This window comes from Myodes glareolus, chromosome 23, assembly GCF_982192425.1.
Source record: "Myodes glareolus chromosome 23, mMyoGla1.1, whole genome shotgun sequence".
In the NCBI taxonomy this organism is placed as follows: domain Eukaryota; kingdom Metazoa; phylum Chordata; class Mammalia; order Rodentia; family Cricetidae; genus Myodes; species Myodes glareolus.
The window spans coordinates 50,274,335-50,295,151 of NC_142048.1; the positions used below are offsets into that span (position 1 = coordinate 50,274,335).

The 20,817-nt window shown below is 50.2% G+C and overlaps 1 protein-coding gene across 1 annotated transcript; it reads left to right on the forward strand.

The window, feature by feature from the left end:
* Positions 1-1,693: 1,693 nt before the first annotated feature.
* Xkr5 (XK related 5) lies at positions 1,694-20,426 on the forward strand. Its single transcript, XM_087900938.1, has 7 exons — positions 1,694-1,780; positions 3,837-4,020; positions 10,549-10,733; positions 11,650-11,859; positions 13,238-13,407; positions 15,298-15,409; positions 18,675-20,426. The coding sequence occupies exons 1-7, from the start codon at positions 1,723-1,725 to the stop codon at positions 19,790-19,792; spliced, it is 2,037 nt and encodes a 678-aa protein (XP_087757064.1). The 5' UTR covers positions 1,694-1,722; the 3' UTR covers positions 19,793-20,426.
* Positions 20,427-20,817: the final 391 nt, after the last annotated feature.

Here is a 20,817-nt window from a genome sequence, read left to right on the forward strand (position 1 = left end):
ACAGAAATCAACCTGTCTCTGCCTCTACCTCCCAAACACTGGAATTAAAGGCCTGCGCCCCCACCACCCTGTGAGTGTGGAGAGTCTTGAGGAATCTCTCAACTCAGCTTCCTTCTCCTCATGAAATTTCTTCCCCAGTCATCATGAGGGGTAGACAATACCAGCGTCTCTGGGCTAAAGCCATTTAGACCCTGCAGAAGGAAGCTAAGCTCACCTCAAAGTGAGCTTTCCGATGATACAGTAGCTTCTGAGTCATCTCTGCTCCTGTAAGTAACCCCTCCCTCATACTCCTGTGAGGAACCCCAGTAAGAACTCATTGTTTCACCGATGTCCTCCTTGGACATGGGTACGGCCATTACTTTTGTCATTCATGCTATATCTTCTCAGAAAACATCTCTCACAACAATCTCCCCAAGTCAGGCCCAGGGACAAAGTGTCAACAGTCAGGTGAAGGCCCTCCCCTCGTGTCATAACATACTAGTGAAAAAAGACACATTACCCCATGGGGGGCAGGGAGTAGTTAAGTGATCTAAGTGGTTTGAAGAAAAAGAAGGGAGGTTAAAGGCACAGGGGGCTGTCCATGGTGAGTCACCCTTCTTTACCACACAACCCTCAAATCAGACAGAATATCCCAGCTGGAGTTACCCGCTGTGTCTTCCGGCAGATCCGTCTGTGTTCTGTATGTACAACAGGCAGTCTGAGGGAGGTGACCCTCCACACTGCGCAGAGCACACAAGGCAGAGCAAAGAGGCGGCCCATGTCCTGATGCTCCATCTTGCCCTCCTTGGACTGGTTTTAACATATAAAATATGAGCTATGTAGCTATTTCTCAAACCATACACCTAGAAATTCGGGGACAAGGTTCTGAGGCTGTAAGAATACTGCGATGGATGTTCCCCATCTCACATCAATCACGAACAGTGTTTCTTCTCAGTCCTAATTGTTCCTTGTCAGGAACTCTGTTAGGTCCTGTTGGGCAGAATCTCTGTAGACCTGGCCTCTTAGTAACTTTTCGACCACGTCCTCTTTGCTTGGTGGTTATAAACCATCCCCACCTTCACCCCACCCCCCACCCGGACATTAGGAGTTCACATTCTACATAAGCGCTGCCTTGTAACACATGCAAGGGTGATGCTTTTCCATCTCCCAGAAGACTTTCCTTGGGCAGGTTTACTTCTGGCTTTGTGGGAAACTAGATTAACCGTCAAGGATTCATGGGGGAAAGGTCTGTTAGCAAAACAGCTGTTAAAGGCGGGAATGTAGTCTGCCTTTCCCTTTTCGGGCCACATAACTGAAAGATTTCAAAAGATTCAATCAGCTATTCAAATCCCACTTTTCCAAGACACACACACACACTACGCTACACTGTACTCTGATTTATGGTTAACCAGTCTGAGCAAATCCTCTGACTGTGACCACTGTAATCACCCAGTGACTGAACTATTGCACCTCACAACAAACCCACTGTGCCCTCCAACCCTTAGGATGGGGGGAGGGGGGGAGAAGGGAGCAGCATACAAATTTGGCACAGATTAAGTGAGACTGCCGCCTAAGAACCTGTCCGCCCCCATCCCGACGTCCCGCCCTCACCCCCCACTCCGCTAGCAACTTGGCAAAAGGCTTGGACGAAAAGCCTCTCGCCGTGCGGCCCCAGGCCGGAAGCCTCCCCTGCTCGGTGGCGGGCAAGGGAAGGGGCGGGCGCAGGCGGCAGCGGCGCAGAAGATGTACGCGGGGCTCCTGGGACTCTCTGCCCTGCTGCAAGCGGCCGAGCAAAGTGCGCGTGAGTGCAGCGCAGCCCGCGAGTGCTCACCCCTCCAACATCCCACTCCATCCCAGTGTGCGGGGCACATCTGCCACTGCTGTCCCAGCAGGCGGCAAACTCTACCCGCCCGGTGCACGCACAGTAGCTCCCCTCCCAGCCTGCAGAGCACTCCCGGTGCGATCCCCTCACTGATGCATGATTCCCTCCACCCATGCAGACACCCCTCAATGCATGGTATGGATCCTCTCCACACCCCAAACCCGGGGTCCTGAATCCCTGTCCACTACTCGCTCCAGCCCACGCTGCGTGAGGAGGCTGCGTGGAGCGACAGCACTTGGTGAGGTGCCCTGGCTCCCTGGTCACCCGGGCTCCTGGCTGGGGTTGCCGGCTGCGAGTCGAGGGCTGAGAGAGTGGAGGGTTGGTATCCCAAAGGGCACTGATTTCCCTTTGGGGTTTGGGACAGGGCAGAACGTTGACTGCCGGGCACACGGGTCCTGTGGGCGGTGGAGGTGAAGCAAGATGGCCATACTTTTCGCGCCTTTCACGTTTGAACTCGTAACCCTTTCGGTGCTGGCGGCTAGTGCCTCCGCCCACTTCCGCCACTCTCCTAAAAGGCCTTGCCCCTGAAGAGACTCCACCAACCTGAACCTCAAAGTTTCCTCCACCATCCTGAACCTCCAAGGTTCCGAGTCCCCTCTTGGACACGATACCTCTGAAATTTACTTTTAATTTGCAACGTAGTCCCTGCAAATCCCTGCCCCCAACACCCGCTCAGAATTCCAAAGGGCACTAGACTGCACCTGGAGAAACCAAGATGCGCACTGCTGCCCAAAGTGACCTAGACACCCTAGCTTTCTAATAGGGAAGGGTTGAATGCTTCGTAGGGAGCTCATGGTGTTAGAGCACTCGACAGAACCACAAGCCAAGGAAGGAATGGCGGCAATCCCTCTGCCCATAGCTGCCTGATTCCTAGCTGGTGTTTGTGCCTACAGATGCACGTTCCTTGTTAATTCTGGAAAACGCCAGCAACAGTAGTGTGAAAGGATGGCTGAGTGCCCTCCACTGCCATCCTCAGTAATCTGCAGTACCAACACAGTTCCATGCTGATGTCCAATGTTACATGGCCAGAACCCCGCTGGATAGCCCAGGCCTGTAAACCAGGCACTGGAGAGGGTGGGCTGGATGTAGCTCTAGAGCCAGCTAGGCTACAGAAAGGTCAAATCTGGTCTGAGCAACTTAGCAGAACATTGTCTCAAAACAAGGTGGAAAGCAGACTGGGGGAGATCAGTGGTGGAGAACTTACCTAGCATAGGCTCAGCCCTGAGTTCAAGTCCTAGGACCACAGCTCAAAGCCAACCTTACACAGAATGGGACTGAATTCTAGTACAAGCAGCTCGGGTAGGCAGCAACAGCACGGTGAGGATGAGATCACTCCATGCTGTCGGCTCCCACATCACTGGGGCTCCCCATACATCAGGTCCTTGGTACATGTTCTGCGTAACCCCACAGACAACCCCACACATAGCCACTACCCTTGTGCCTGTCTTATTTCTAGCAGGTCCTGCTGACTCTTTGTCAATGGTAAAGATGCTGTGTTGGGTTGGTTTGGAGCCTGGATTGTTTGTTTTTTTGTTAAATGGCCCTAGTGGACAAGGAAACAGGACAGGCCTAGGAACGCTCACAGGTCCCAGGATTATAGAGGCAGGGCATGCCATATGGAAATACTCATTTGATCAGGAGCCAGAAACATTAGCCGGGCTTCCTCAGACAAGACAGGGTGAACAGATTCAGAGGACTTGGTCTCTGTGGGTAGTTTCTGTGGGCTTTGGCCTTAAGGGAGGTCCCTATTCTCTTGGCCCCTGACCATGGACTGGCTAAGGCAGAGAAGTCCCATGGGTGTAAGATGAGCTCTGGGCTGGCTAGCATGCTTATCCTGGGCACATTCTTGGAAGAATGCTGCTGTCTGTGGCAGAAAGGTTTTGAGGGCAAGCACCGTAACAACAGAGATCTGGTGTTTATAAAGCAGTCGCCTAACTCTATTCTTTCAACACCCTCATATTGTCTCTCACCCCAGGTCTCTGCACCATTGTTTACCACTTTGCCGCAGGTCACCTCCTCTGGGGGTGGCTGGCCCTTTCTCTTCTCCTGCCCGGCATCCTGGTCCAGACCCTGAGCTATCTGTGGTTCCGCGCAGATGGGCATCAGGGTCACTGGTGGCTGGTGTCGCTGCATCTCCTTCAGCTTGGCGTCTGGAAGCGGTAAGAGCAGCCCTCTCTCTTCCATCTGTTGTAATGGGAGAATCCCCCTGTCCATACACACTCCCACCTTAAAGCCATGGAAGTTCAGGGTTGAACCTCTGCTTGACATTGGCATCCTGAAACATCTCTGACATCAGGAGGCTCCTCCTGATGGTACCAGTGACCTTTCAAATGCTTCTTCTTGTCTTTAACCAGATTCTATATCACCCCTTAATTAACTTCTAGAGCCATGTAACTCAGTTTACTTAAAGTGCTCCATCTGACCCCTATGACCTTAGTCCATGACAGTGGCACAGACTTAACTGACCACAAACTAGATGGTAAAGCCCACACGATGCCATTTGCTTTATGCTTTTGTGGCAGGAAGAAGTGACCTGGGAGACAGGGTCAGGGTTTTTCGTTTTTTTTCTTTTCTATGTATGAAAGGCTACTAGGTATGGATCTGGCTTCCTTGTGCCCACAGGTGTCTCCAAAGGAGATAGGAAGTTGTGCATTTTCAGACACAGCGCGTTTCTGCTCTCATCTGCCTCATAACCCCATAGAGTTGAGGGACTTTCATAAAAGGGGAAGAAACCAGGAACCAGACAGGGGAATCCTGAAGCTCAAGTGCTTATTAAATCACAGGTGGCCAAGGTTGGAAGTGCATCCAAGGAACCGCTGCCAAGTGCTGCTCTCTGCCCTGCGAGCTTGTGCCGTCTGTGTCCATCAGGCTGGGCTGGGGTCAGAGGAGAAGGGGCTTCTAGAAAGACATCCAGTGACTGCCTCCTCTCTGTGTTCCTCCCCAGCAGACCCTTGTCATATAGAGGCATCAAGAACACACATGTGCCGCAGTGGTTTCTCCCAAGCCGGGTTTTCCTATCTGAGCTCTATGTTCTCTTGAAACAGCAGAGCTGTGGCTAGTGAGGGGTGGGGGTTAGGTTGTCTCATAGAGCTCGGGACTGCAGCCTCCTCGGAGCATGACCTGCTCTCTACCCCTCATTTGCCTGGCCTTGCAATAAGGCTGGAAGGTTCATTGCTGGCCGGGTAACTCACTGTACCGGGTGAGATCTCAAAAACAATGAATAACTTATCAAACAAGTGTGTGACTTCAACAGAGACAAGAATTTGATAGCTCAGAAACAGAATTCAGAGTGGTCTTAAGAAAGGAGCATTAACTATTCTTCGGTAGATCTGCCTTCCGGGGCTCTGTAGTGACCCTGGGGACCCTTATAAACCTTCAGAGAGGTGAGGCCAGAGGCTGGAGGCTGGTCCAGATCTGTGGCATGTGACGTGAACTCCCCTGAGGCTCTCAACATCACCACTAAGTGACGGCATGGTTTCTGGTCCATACTTTAAAATTCGCTTGGGTAAATGAAAAGACAAGTGCAAATCGAAAACTGGGAGAAACAATAGCCACGTAAAGCTAATTTACAAAAGTCATTCAGGTGATTACAAAGGAATGTATAGAGCCTGGTGTGGCGACCCAAGCTAGTAAGCCCAGGATTAACGATGAAAAGCCATTTGGATCTCTGAGGTAGTGGCCAGCCTGGGCTACATAGTGAGTTCCAAGACAGCCTGGACGTCATAGTGAGACCCTGTCTCAAAATAATAGTAATAACGATGATGATAATGATGATGATGATGATGATGATGATGATATAGGAGGTGGAGAGACGACTCTGGAGTAGAGAACACGAACCACTCTTAAGCTCCTACTCACATAAGGTGACTTATGACTGCCTCTAACTCCAACTCCAGGGGATCTAGTGCCCTCTTCTGGCCTCCATAGGCAGACATGCAGACACACACACACACACACAGAGAGAGAGAGAGAGAGAGAGAGAGAGAGAGAGAGAGAGAGAGAGACACTAATAAGACATAAATAAAAATGGATCTCATGATAAAATTGAGGAAAAATATTGATTTCCAGGAAGAGATAAAGTAATATATCTGGCGGTAAAGCCAGAATGTGCAGTTTTTAGAACTGGACCACAGATTTGGTTCTCAATTTTCCAGCAGCCGAAGAAGTAGAAGGGACGCCCCCTCCACAGTGTCTCAGAGATTGTAGATGAGGCCAGCTGCCGTCTACCTTCTCAGCAGAAAGTGGCGAATCTGACACAGATAAGCCATGCAGATCAGGTTTGGTTTGGTTTGGGTTGGTTTGGTTTTCATTGCAGTTTGGCAAAGGCACCTGTAGGGGGAGCCAGAACAGCTGTGTTTTGCACAATCTCAAACTTTAAAAAATGAAGCCCCACCCATTAACTGGCTCCACAATGAAAGGCAGACGAATGAACTAACAGCAGAGAAATCGATTCAACAAAATCCCTTGAGGTAAAACCGCTTATAGAAAATGCAAGGGCTGAAGACGCAAATGGATTCTGGTTTTAATTCCAAACAGCACGATCTTTAATGTTAAGTCTACAGTTCAAGAGAACCTGACCTTAGTGACAACTCACTTTACACAAGGGCAGTTATTTCTCCATCTGAACGTTTTGTTTACACTCTGATGCTGTGTGTGCTTCTGTCTCCTTCGCCTTGTTTAAACAGCCCGCATATCTACTTAGGAACACATCCCAGGAGGATGCAAGACTACCTAAATACGCTCCTCCTCAGCGTGTGCCTTGGCATAGCAATTTTTCTACAGCAAAGAGAAAGTTAAGTCAAACTTTAGGGGCATATAAGACCAGCTTGACATGAATAGGTGCAGATTCCATGTTCAAACACAGGTAAGGTACTTACCACCAAGCCTGACTACCTGAATTCAATCTCAGGGACCCACTCGGAAGGAAGAGTCACCTTCCAAAAGTTGTCCTCTGACTGCCGCATGTGTACCATTGCGTGCATGTGCGCATGCACACACACACACACACACACACATACACACCACACACAGTAAATAAGCATATGAAGCACACCTATACTCCAACCTTTCACTGTTGACCGTCTCAGCTCTATCACCACCAAAAACATTACCACGGACAGAAGAATCACTTACTCCCCAAACTGTGAGCCCAGGATAGACCATCCTAGTTGTGATGGAAGTCAGTGTTATTAAAAGCTGAGAAACTTAACTCCAAAGACCTGTCAGGTAAAGTAATTGCATGTCCAAAGTTCTGCGTATGGTACATGTTGTTTTTAATGCAACTAGGAATCTTGGGCCATCGGCAATATGGCTCACATCGAGTAACTTGCGTGTGCCCTGCTGGATTGCAGACACATGTAATTAAGTCCAGTGTCTGAGACTAACTTGGGAACAGCTGAAAGCACTGGCGTATCATCAAGACCAAGGGAAGGACCTGGAGCGAAGGAGGGAGTAGGGCCTTAGAGAGATGGCACCAGGAACAGTTGGCACAAGCCTCCAAAAACCCAGGATGGGGGCAGGGGAACTGAGACACAGCATCCAGAAAAGAAGTCGGGGTGCTTTTCAGGACCTCAGAAAAAGCTCCCACTGCCCCCATCTTGTTCCAGCCCCCTAGCGAACTCCCCACCAGCTGCCCCCTAGTCTCAGCCCGAATTCCTCCTTCTCTCTGCCTGACCCCAGCCTGGCAAAGCCATTCTGCTGCTTTCCTGTTCCCGGCCACGGGCCCCATTCCAAAGCCTGTGTCTGGTCCCACCGATGTCTCATCCTCCCTACGCCCAGCTTGGCTTCACATCCGCCACTGTGCTGTGCTGTGCCGTCCTCTCCAGGAGGCGTTCACGGACCAGCTTCACCTCCCTAGTGAGGACCTACATGCCAGGCACTCAGCTGATACATTTTCTTCCTTGTTCTAAGCATTGTGTGTGTGTGCGTGTGTGTGTGTGTGTGTACTTTGCACAACTAAAACTCACAACTCACTTCTCAAAGAACATCTTTCATTTGCCTTATTCCTTCTGTAATCAAAGCCTAATAAAACTTCCTGTTGGAGGGGTTGAGGGTGTGACTCAACGGGAGAACACACAAGGCCCCTGGGTGCAGTCCCTAGCACCAAAGGGCTGTGGGGGAGTTGCTGAACTAAAACCCTTTGGTGGGGACTGGAGAGCAGGCAGGAAGAGGAAACTAGCCCATCCCGTGGGAAGATGATCTGGGAAGGAAAGGAAAACTATGCTGTGTGGTTTTAGTGCATGTTTCTCTTAACATTAGTCTGTGTGGGGAACAATGGTCTCAAGCACTCAGAGGAAATCAATTCTCAGCAGAAGTCAAAAGATGGAAAAGAAAACTTATTTGTCCTGAACATCTTCCCTGGACTATCCCCACCAGGAATAGAGTTGTTTCAAAGTCAGCCTCGAACCTTGGGCCGGGAGGTGGGAACGTTGTCATCTTCAGAACATTAGCAAGCTGCTTTGCTGGATTTCCTAGGCGACCTCAGGGGTTCAACTCGCAGGTGGAGCCACTGGGTACTGTTATCCACGCCATGGGCAGTGGCACTCTGCCTCCTTGCTGCACAACTTAGACCCAGGGAGGATGTTAGTAGGCAAGAGTAGACCCTACCCCTGGAAGGCCCTCATAGCCGGGTCACCCCAGGGCAGCTGGTATGGTTATCCAGGCTGTGTGGGAGGTGGCCCTTTCACAAGGGGACCCTAACAGCACAGAGTGCCTACTGTATGTTTGCAGGGACACAGGCAAGGACATGCTGTCACTTCTTTCTAAGTCTTGATTCCCGCTGCACACTAGGAAGATCACCCAGTCGTGTCTAAGCTGGCGTGGCCCTATGGCCCTGCTCGGCCCAATCCTGTGAACTTTTGAGACAGGCCCCTGGTCCGTCTTACACCCCAGCAGGCTATTGTGTGTCGTGTGACTCTGTCTTGTGTCTGCCTTTGACTTTGAGAATGCTCCATGCTTTTTCAAACTTGCTACTCTTTTCGGTGACCTTTCAGTCCTCAAGGTGACCAGTTGCTAAGGTTCTGCCTTGGGTCCCTAATATCTGCACACCACCTCCTCTAGCCACTTCCTGTTCACTCGACCATGCCCGCTGCCTCTGTTCATGAGTCTTAATTTACAACTAAAATCCCTAGATCCTTCTATTTACCCCTGTCAATCAAGCAGCTGCTAGCAGGCTCCTTTCTGCTGCATGTTAGTATCACCAGTTCCAAGAGTTTGAACTTGTAGGTGTCTTAGAGCCACCGGTAAGCCCCTCTCCATCCTGCTCGGCCAAGTTCCCCTCTGCATGCTCCAGCACTCCCTGCATTCGCTCCTTCGCTTCCATTCCCAACACCAAAACTTCGGTCATTCCTGCTTGAGCACTGTATCAGCTTCCACAGCTACTGTGCACACACCTACATATGCACATAAACACACACAATATACATGTATTTATACATGTGGACATTCACATGTGATACGCACTGTATATATGTATGTTCTGTGTGCATGTGCACTTGCACATGTATGGACATATGTACACATGCCTATGTGTGCATATGCACTGTGTGTGTTTGCACACGCTGTATGCAGGCATAAGCTTGTACCCTGAACATTCATGTGTGCACATACATTTATACATATATGCACTCATTTACAAACATGCCTACAAATGTACAGATTTATCCCATATCTCAAACACAGCATTCATACCTCTTCCAATTAGTTTTCCAGAGAAAAAGCCAACGTCCATGGGCTGAACTGAATTCTGATATAGTTAAATAGGATCCTATCAGTCCTTAGCTTCCCCATCTAGCCCCACCTCTCTTGACAGCCTCCAGTGAGGACCCCAGACCAACCTTCCCCAGCTGCTTTTACAGCATTCCTGTCTCAGGGCACTGAGAGATCTACACTCCTTGGAGGAAGATGAGTGCTTTTTCATTGCTATGCACAAAAGGGTGATTACCCACAGTGCCTTGCAGCATATCTCTGTTGAAGGAGTCCATAGCCCTCCCTGGAAGACCTGAGGCAAAGACATTGACCAAGATTCTCTACAGGCCTCACCAGACCCAGCATTGGCTCTGTAACCTGGCAGTAACTTCAGCCTACCCACTTACTCCTAGCCCTTTTAAACCTTGGGGATAGTCACCTACAGTGACACCCTGTTGAGCACATGAACTGAAATATGCAGTTTGAACTCAGAGTTCAGCAACCGCCTAACTGAAGACCCTAAGAGGCATCAGTAGGGCACTGTTGAGAACGCCTCATGTGTCCGTGTGAAAGGTTGGTGTCTGTGGCAGCCCGCACAATTGACTTCGTGGTCCATGTCATGATGTGTTTGCTCACTGTAGGCACTGACTTCGTGGTCCATGTCATGATGTGTTTGCTCACTGTAGGCACTGACTTCGTGGTCCATGTCATGATGTGTTTGCTCACTGTAGGCACTGACTTCGTGGTCCATGTCATGATGTGTTTGCTCACTGTAGGCACTGACTTCGTGGTCCATGTCATGATGTGCTTGCTCACTGTAGGCACTGACTTCGTGGTCCATGTCATGATGTGTTTGCTCACTGTAGGCACTGACTTCGTGGTCCATGTCATGATGTGTTTGCTCACTGTAGGCACTGACTTCGTGGTCCATGTCATGATGTGTTTGCTCACTGTAGGCACTGACTTCGTGGTCCATGTCATGATGTGTTTGCTCACTGTAGGCACTGGGACTCTGTGGCAGCCGCTCTGTGGAAGGGAAGGGAGGCTCCCTGCTCGGGACAGCTGCACCTGCAGGAGGCTGACCTCTCCGCGCTCCGGCTCCTGGAGGCTCTGCTCCAGACAGGGCCCCACCTGCTGCTCCAGGTCTATGTGTTCCTAGCCTCTGACTTCACAGATGTTGTGCCAGGTGGGTCTGTTTCACCACGACTCACACCCACTGCTTCCCAGATGACGGGAACATGTGCCTGACCTTGTAGGACCTGGTGTCCCCTCTAGGATTTCTCCTATTTGGGAGACCAGAGAAACCCCATGATCATTAACACAAATGAAGGTTACAGATGGCTTTTGCTTGGGGTCATGAGGTCACAGAGAGCTGGTTTCTTGGGGTAAAGCATCTAAAGTCAATCCTTAAGACAAAAGTTGTGCAGAGAGGAGAGAACCTTGAAAACTCCCTTGGGGAGTCTGCTTCTCGGGGAGTCTACATGGTCACCTCTCCCGGGGCTACCCTGTCAGTAGTTGACACCTGACCCCCCACAGAAAGCACAGCTCAGTCTCCTGCAGATGTGTTCCCAGCTTTCATCCAGCCAGAGCACCTCGTTACTTCTTCCTCCTCTCCCTCCCCCTTCCTCTCTCTTCTGTGTAAGTACCCAAACTTAAAATAGAAAGTCTGAACACTCTGATGTGGCTGCTTGTTCCAGTATTCCTCCATCAAAACCCCTTTATGTGTAGCAAATACTTGTCATGAACCATGTCTGTATGCATCCTGTAGGACACACATCCTTTTAATCATAGTTTAGGCTGGAGGCCTTAGAAGCCCAAGGACAGGGACATTTTTAAAGGACATCAAGAAGAAGAGCATCTAGGACACTGGACAGTGGAGCCATTTCCTGCCTCCCCTTGCTTCCGTGTAAAGGCATGTTTGTATTGCATTATTAGCTTACCCACCTAATGGCACATCATTATCGTATTACATATGGTCAATAGTGCATCACCATCGGGCTAATTGTTTATAAGGACTTTATTGTTCCCAGAAAGGAATGATGGAGGGCATCTGCGTGTGTGCTTCGGAGTCTGTAGAGAGCTCTGTCTGTTCAATCCTCCAGGGATCAGCGCCTTACTTTCCTGGTTGTCACTGTCCTGGGCCCTTGTGTCATACAGCCATTTCCTGGGCATCATGAAGCCAGGCCACCGCACGATGCTATGGGCTGCCCTCTTGTGCCAGCACTTCTGGAGGATGGGCATGTTGGGAGCCCGTGTGCTGAGCCTGGTTCTGTTCTGCAAGGTTTACCGTGTTTGGGTTTTAGTGGTTGGAGGTAAGTAGGGCTTCTGTTCCATGCATTAAAGCCTTAACAGTAATGGTTCACGGTCCTCTGTCCTAGATCTGTGGCTACTGGGTTCAACAGAGGACCTTAGGGGAGCAGAAAAGCAGGCCTCTGTGTTCCTAGGGGACCTCAGCAGACTGGAGGCACAGGTGTGGCCTCTCTCTTCAGCAACGTAACCTGGACTCACCCTCAGTACTGGCAATTGCAAGAAACAGGAATTGTAGATGCCCAGTCCTCTTCAACCTAGAACACCCACAGCATGGCTTCTGCTATACCCTGCCAGTCAAACCATCCTTGGTAGCGCAGACCCATGAGCACGGAGGTCCAGACCCTACCTCCCAAAGGTGTGCCTCCAATGCAAGAGGTGGTGGTGCACGCTGACTCTTTGGTTACACCACCATAGAAATCCCAGGCCCAAAAGTTCCAGCTAAAGCTGGAAACCACAGTTCTCAGAAGACTATGGTAGACCATCCTGTAGAATGTTGTTGCTCACACAGGAGGGAGGTCCAAGTTCCACCCGATCCTGCACAAAACCATGTAGTGTATATGCTGCTGCTTAGAACCTCCATAAGCACCCTGTTTCCTTTGGGGTTTTTTTGGACACTTTGTCTAAAACAGGAAGTCCCCACTGAACCCCAGCCTTCTCTTCGCCAGCAGCGCAGATATGAATGTGATGACCAAGAGTCTGTCTAGCCCGTCAGACTCCTGAATGGGGCCTGTGTGTCCTTGCCAAGGACAGCAGTGTCCTCTGGTCATCAGTGAATACACTCTGCAAGAGGGAACAGTGTACTCTTGTTTTAAGAGAACCGAGAACATTGAGAAATAGCTGGCCCCTGTACCCAGAGCAAACATTTAATACAGTTATTGGCAGAAAAGGACATTTTTTTGGAAGAGAAGAAAAAAAAAGTTGTGTTCTTACAGAGAAATTAACAACATTTTATCCGTCATTTTAAGATTCAGCTTGTGCTCCAGAATGAGGCTATTCATCTTAAAATATAAGAAGAAAACTTGTAACTGGTCCACATGGAGTTCTCTTTGGGTCTGGAAGGTTGGGTTTGTAGAGCAACAGTGTAAAGAGAGTAGAGGGCTTTATAACTGCATCTTTAAATGCTTTCGGGATGCAAAGGGTAGCCATAGGTAAGGCCTGATGCACGTCACTGAATCCAGTCTGTTTTCTCAACTCCAAACTAGGTCAAATGCCTCCTGTGAGGTTCAGGGAGATGGACATGCAAAGAAAGAATGAGTAGCTTGCCTGTGCCCCTCAGCTCTCTTCTGGCTTTGGGGGATCTCTTGTGGGGTGTTCAAGTTCAGCCTCACCCCCTCCTCATCTCCCCACTGAATGTGGACTTTCACCCCTCACCCTCTCCAGGTGCTCATTGGCTGATGATGTCCTTCTGGCTCGTAGCCCAGCAGAGCGACATCGTGGAGAGCACCTGCCACTGGAGGCTCTTCAACCTGCTGGTGGGGGCCGTGTACATCCTCTGCTATATCAACTTCTGGGACAGCCCTTCAAGGAGCAGGATGGCCAGCTTCTACTTGGCAAGTGGCAATGGGGGTTTTCTTGAAGCCTGATCTTTACGTTTCACTGTTAGGTGGGGAGGGTGCACATATGCAGGTGTGTGCCTGTCCATCTATTAAAGAAGGAATACCAGGGGCTGGAATCAGCTCAGTGGGGAAGAGTACTTACAACGCATGTATATAGACCTGAGTTCAAATCCCCAGCAACCAACTGCCTATGACCTCAGCAGACACAGGCTAGACCTTTCTAGACCTTACTAGACAGCCTTGCCAAAATGTCAAGCTTCCAGCTTTGTGAAAGACCCTGTCTTGGGCCATAAGGTAGAGTGATCATGGAAGACACTGGATCTCTTCCTCTGCCTTCCACATGCCTGTGCACTGTGTGTGTGTGTGCTGCGGACGCACCACAATACACACACACACACACACACACACACACACACACACACACACAGGAATAGCCTAGCATAAGCAGAAATTACAGTGATCACACACTTTGACAATAGCCTGACATCCAACTGTTGCTGTATCATCAGGTGCAGCCAACTCAGCAGACTTTATTAACAGATGCGCGTGGGGGACTTTTCCAAAGTGGAGATTCCCAGGCCCGTCCCCATGAGGCCTGAGAATTCTTGTTTTGGAGATAGCTTTGGGCAGCATTGCTGGTCCACCTCCTTTAGAAGCTGCATGCCTGAGCTCACTTTCTCCTTTCTCAGAGGTGGAACAGCTCTGGAAAGTGTGACTTCACCCATGAGAAACTTACTCATCTCAACAGACACACACAGCCTAAAACATGTTAGCAATGACCTCGAGGCTAGTGTGTCAAAAAGCCAGAGCTTTCTGCCTATAGATTCAAAAGCAATGCAGACAGTGTTGCCAAAGAAGCGGTGTTATTGGAGTCCCAGGGAAACCAAAGGCCAGGTGAGGACAAAGGCTCGGTAGCCGGGGAGACTTTGCAAAAGTGACAATGGTCGCAGAACAGTGAGAGAAATCTGCCTGAAAAGTGGCTTGGAAGAGTCGGGGAATCTCAGGCCAAGCTACCAAGGTAGCATGAGGACCACAGAGTGCTGGCGTGTCCGTAGGGGGCTGCCAGAGAGACAAGGCCAGAGAGCCTTAGCGAAAGGCTAAGACAGCCTCTGGTCTGTAAGGACAGAACTGAAATCTGATTTGTACAGAGGTGATGGGGGTTGTTAGGAAGAAGGGGAGACAGTAAAGGGGAAGGGAGTATGGGGGCTTGGGCTGAGTCACAGAAATGGAAATGTGTACGAAATAAGGGGGACAGCTGGTGACTGTCCTATCTGGTGTTAACTGGAGTTGTCGAGAACAGGAGCACATGACCAGCCTCTTTAGGAGTGGCAGGAGAGGGGAGTCACTGGAGTTAGACAAGTAGGTACTCACAGGCTGGGAGAGCGAACTCCTTGAATGTTTGGATTTCAAAGAGAAGTCCTCACGGTGACAGCTGTGAGGGTGGGGTGGGAGGCTTGGGTTTGAAAGGACAGAGGATGAATTCGCAGCTGTGAGCTTTCTGTGAAGGGTCTGCTGCGAGAGGTGGGGGCTCCAGATGTCTCTCATCGAGTTCTGCCGAGAACAAGCAGCGACTCCTCCTGGCAGCTTTGAGGATGTGACCGAGCTGGTAATACCTGTGCTGGCATCTGTTAGCTGTCTTAGTGTGGGATAGACAGAATCCCTTTTACCAAACACCTGTCATTCTCACCATACCCCCCTTTGTGTCTGTGATTCTGTGGCTGTCATTATGAGCCACGCCAGCCAACCTCCCCTTGTAGAAACATTCCCACTGGGATCTTAGTTCTGCCTGGAGGCAGCACCTTGGTTTGTGAACCCTAGCAGGTACCAAGGACAGAAGGGAGGAGCTTCAGATAACAGGCTGTGGTGGCTATCTTGACCCCACAGGTCATGCTGCTGGAGAACACCATCCTCTTGCTATTGGCCACTGACTTCCTTCAGGGGGCACCACGGACCAGCCTATGGACTGTGGCGGGAGTCTCGTCTGGATTTCTGATTGGTAAGACTTCCTGAGCCTTCTTAGCCACGATTCCTCCCCCCACTTGTATTTTATTTTATATTTATTCTTTCTATTTATTTTCATGAGTTTACACATGTGGTATGTATGCGTGTTTGTGCACATGTTTGCATGATGTGTGTGCAGATGCCGCATGTGAGGTCCTGAAGTTGATTCCGGATGTCTTCCTTAATCATTTATTGAGTCGTGGCCTCTCACTGAACCTAGGGCTCCCGGATTCCTAATAGTCTAGCTAGCCAGCTTGCCCTGGGCCTTCCCCTGTCTCTGCCTCCCAAGTGCTGGGATTACAGGCAGCTGCCCCTTCCCTTCCCAGCTTTTACACAGGTTCCCAAGCATTGACACGTCCGCAGCAATCTTCAGTCCACTGCGCTGTCTCCTCAACCACAACCTGTTGTTTTGCCTGTTTGATTAGTTAGTTGGTTTCTCAAGACACAGCTTCTCTGTGTAGCCCTGGCTCTCTTGGAATGCAGAACTCTGTCGACCAGGCTGGCCTTGAACTCAGAACTCAGAGACCCGCCTGCCTCTGCCCCTTGAGTGCTGGGATTAAAGGTGTGCCACCACGGCCCGGCTACAACTTGTATTTTTTTAATGAGCTGGAAAGACAGGGAATCGTTTAAGAGCCTTGAGCAGAAGATGGGACCCCGGCTGTGGGTAAGGAGGCTGCTGCCTGCAGCCCGTAACTCGGAGCTTAGCTTTGTCTAACTGGCTAGACTGCTAAGAGCCTCAAACAAAGGTAGGAGCAGCCACATCTGTCCAAAATGCTGCCTGTAAACTGAGTAGAAGATGCTGATCTCTAAGCTGCATGTGTGCATGTGAGTGGCCAGTTGAAAGCCTAGGAGAGCCGGTGTCCAGAAAAGAGTTACTCCACCACCTACAAGTCAGCCTATTGCTCTTGGCCTGTGCCCAGTCATCTCCATGTGAAGAGGGCTCCCTTGGGATATGATGTGATGGTCCTCACAGCTGAGAGACTTAACCATTCATTTGGGATTTTCTAGTTCACAGGAGTTATGAACACTTCGGGTAAACCAATAGACTGGGAGTAAAACTGTCCCCTCATGCAGAAGGGACTGATCTGTGTGATGCTTTTCCTTTGCCCACCAGCAGGTGGCGCTGGACACACCTCTGGCTTTCCTTTGGCCCTCTGGGAATCCTCAATAGGAAAGGAAGAGTGTGCCAAAAGAAAGAACGGAAACAACGCAACTGTGAGTCAGTCCTTAAACCCAAGCGTTAGAGAACAGTATATCTGATACGTGTCTAAAATCACACCAAATTATGTTATTGCCAGACGTGATGGCTCATTTCTGTAAATCCAGGGCTTGGCAGCCGGAGGCAAGTGCATTGACGTGCATTCCAAGCCATCATGGCATACATAGTGAATCTGAGGCAAGCCTGGGCTAAGTAGAAAACCCATTTATAAAATAAAAATTAAAAAAAAAATCCGAGAAGCAGCTCATCGGCAAAGTGACTATTTAGCATTCAAGAAGCCCTGAGCTGAATGCCCAATACAACTATACATGAACTGTAGGCAGGCAGTGGTACATGCCTTTATGCCTTTAATCCCAGAACTTAGGAGACAGAGGTAGGAGGACCTCTGTAAGTTCAAAGTCAGCCTGATCTACAGAGTAAGTTCCAGAACTGCCAAAGCTACACAGAGGAAACCCTGTCTCGAGAAAGAAAGAAAGAAAGAAAGGAAGGAAGGAAGGAAGGAAGGAAGGAAGGAAGGAAGGAAGGAAGGAAGGAAGGAAGGAGAAGAGAAAGGAAGAGAAGAAGAAGAGAAAGAAAGAGAAGAAGAAGAGAAAGAAAGATTTAAAGAGAGAGAGAGGAAAGAAAAAAGAAAGGAAGGAAGGAGGAAGAAAATAATAGAAGCTAGAAAGATGGTTCGGCAGTAAAGAACGCTGGCACCTCTTCCAGAGAACATGGGTTTACACACGTGGAGTCTTATAAGGGTCTGGTTCCAGTATCAGGGCATTTGATGGCCTCTTTGGAGAACCAGGCAGGCATGTGGCACACCGACATACATGCAGGCAAAGCACATATACATAAAAGATTTCTAAAAGAGTTATAGTTCCAAGAATACAGGCTTGAAATAGTTCCTGCCCAAATCTCGGCTCCCCATTTCCTTCTTTCCCTGGACAAACATGTATTTAGTGCCCACTGCATGCCAGCCTTGAGCTCGGCCAAGAGTCCAGCAGGTGGTAGGAAATCAGCGCTCTCGGTGCCTCTGGCTGCGGCAGACCCTGCTGCCTACCCGGCGTCTGGGGTGCATAGGGAGGGTAACAAAGGTCAGCTGGTTTGCTGCTCTTCTCTGCCTTGGTAGAACTTACTGCAAAAGCTGAGTGTTTGGGCTTGGTATGCATCCACAGCATTGTATAGAAACTAGCACGTTAGCTGTGTGCAATACAGAGAGGACAGGAATGCTGGTCCTTGTCCCCACTTCCAAACCTACCGCATACCAGTGCCCTGCCCTTGTCCCCAGAGACATTGAGGGTCTAAGGGCAACGTCCTTTGGGTTCCCTCCTAGGGTCTGTCACGCTGCCATCTCCCGGCGCCTTCGGCCTCCTCCTCGCACTTAGCTCACGTCTCCTGAATCTGTAACGAGCACCCTTAACCCAGGCACTTTCTCCAGTGTGACAGGAAACTGGAAACAGCGTGGGTGGCTTCCTGGAATGCTCTGCTAAAGAGATTACTGCAGCAGTCAACACTTCTGATCGACATAAACGAAACTGACAACAGCGTGATTAAGATGTTTGTGCACAGAGGAAGTGTTGTTGTTCGTGGAAATGCCTTGATAGGGGCTTTTGAGGAGCGGGACTGACCTCGGCTTCGGGCTCTTGTTTTTGAGGTCGCTTTCTTACCTCCTGCCTCCCCCGGCTTTGGCATCCGTCCACACCGTGCCGCTGGTGGGATTCTGGAAGTTACGAGATTACTACTGTGCCTCTGGTGCCCGTGTGCAGGCACACATTTGCACATAACCGGAGGGGTCAATGCCAGGCTTCCTCCAGGCTGAGGCTCAGTAGGAACACAGCCACGGCTGTACATTTTTTTAGGTTCAGAAACATTTATAGCGGTTAGATGCTGGGCCCTGTTTAAAACTCCTCCTGAACAATATCCGGTTCTGAGTCTCCCTACTGTAGGTCAAAATAATACTGCTCAAAGAAGTTACTGAGACCATCACTCACGGGAGGGTATCAGGTGTCCCAGAATGTAACCTCATGTTCTCTCTCCTTTGGGCTATTTTCTTTCTCAGGCAGTGTCTCGCTGGTTCTTTATTATACCTTGCTACATCCAAAAGCTGCAGACATCCAGCAGGGCTTCAAGAGGAGATGCTGTGGCCCCATAGAGAATGACAAAGCTGAATCAGAGGCTTCTCCCAGGGCCGTGGTTCCAGCAGGGGAGTGGTCAGAGAGCTCATGCTGGCGCCAAGAGGAAAGCTATGAGCTAACCAGTCTAGATAAGGCCTCCAGCCCAGAGCAGAGTACCACAGAGGTGGGGCTGGGGGATCGGAGATCCGGGGAGTGCTCCTTCTTCGGCCACCACCACTGGCTGTTGGTGAAACTTGCTCTCAAGACAGGAAGTGTATCTAAGATCAACGCAGTCCTTGGAGGTGACAGCCGTGGCTACTCCTGTTCCCCTGCGTTGGGGTCGAGTCAACACTGTAATCTGCAGAGGAAGCCCCTGTTTTCTCAGCAAGACCTCCCATCCTCTCCTTGTGACCCTTTGACCTTGGAGAACGGCTCTGAGTTCGCAGGTGCTCCGAAAGCCGAGATGGAGTCGCTGGAAACTTCAAGCTTTGTCTCCTTTGCCAGCACGCATGAGGACAGCTCAACCACCCAGAAGCCACCAGCTCCACAGGAGGAAGACAACCCGAAGGATGATGGGACCGAGGCTGACCTGGACGCCCAGGGGAAGGATGCGGATGGGCCTCTGAAAGGGGAGGAAGCACACGCGAGCACAACACTGTACTTTAGTGCCACCACGGAAAGGACCATGCCCTCCTACCAAAAAGGCAGCCCAGTGGCCCTGCAGGCATCCCACTCGGGGACATTGAGAGAGAGCAAGCCTGTGCAGCCTGCTTTGCCCCAGACAGCCGCTAAGCCCTTTCCTGTTACCATGGCCAACATCAGTCCCATTCCAGGCAGAAACTTCTGCCCCAGTGCAGGCCTCCCTGGGCGAGCCCCAGATAGTTCAGAGTGTGAGGAGTGGAGGGAGCCTGCCAAGGACCTAAGTGCACAGAGGTCATTGCCAGTGACAAGCCTGAGACCTGCTGAAGAGCCGCGCTTCACATCGACCCCTAAGTCTGAGTCTATCCAGAGGGACCATAGCTGCAGAGACAGGAGGAAACAGGAACTGAGTTTCCTCATCTGATCTTAGCCGGGGTGGAATGGGTCGAAACATCAGACTGGCAGTTCAGCATCGCGGGAAGAGAAACCCACGCCTGATGCCTGTCTCCTACTTCTGATCTCTACCTGCACACCTGAAAAGATGAAGGAACACGAAAAGATGATGTCTAAAATCTCCCCCACCTGCCCCGCTCTCCCACCTGCCCCGCCCGACGTCCCATAGTGTGCACAGCAGAGAGCCAAGGGCCGTGGCGACGGGCAAAAGGACTTCCGGTTCCTTTGATGAGGCGCATGAGCCCCAGCGCATCTCTCTTGTCTGCGACTTCTTGGAAATGCAAAAGGAAAACTCGGAGTCCAGTTTCATCCCGGATTCTTTGTAATTAGCTGTTCTTCACATGGGATGCTCATTCATCACTTTTTAAAAATGCTTTGAGGGATAGAGATATGACTCAGCAGTTAAGTTACGCTATTCCAGAGGACCCTGGTTCAAGTCCATGGAAACTCATGATCACCTGTGACTTCAGTCCCAGGGGAGACGATACTCTCTTTTGGCCTCTGTGGACACTACACACACATGGTACACAGACACACATGCAGGCAAAACACCCATACACATACAATTTTAAAAAATAAAAACAATGTGCTTCCTAGATACATTATTTTTAGTCTCTTATTGTTATTCTTTCTGGATGTAAATGAGAACTGTGCTCGTAACCAACATAACTGAGCACCATTTTGAGTTCAGATCCCTTTGGCAGGACCGAAATAACATCTTGGCACAGAGGTTGTTTGGCTGCTTTTGACTGAACTAGTTGGGTTTTTTTGTGGGGGGGGGGGAATTTATGTACATTAGTGTTTTGCCTGCAGGTGTGTCTGTGTGAGGGTGTCAGAGCTGCCGTGTGGGTGCTGAGAATTGAGCCCGGATCCTCTGCAAGAGTAGTCAGTGCTCTTAACCTCTGGGCCATCTCTCCAGCCCCCAGTCCGGTTGTTTTAAGACAGAACCTCAGTCTCACTATGCAACCCAGGATGGCATTGAACTCCTGGTCCTTT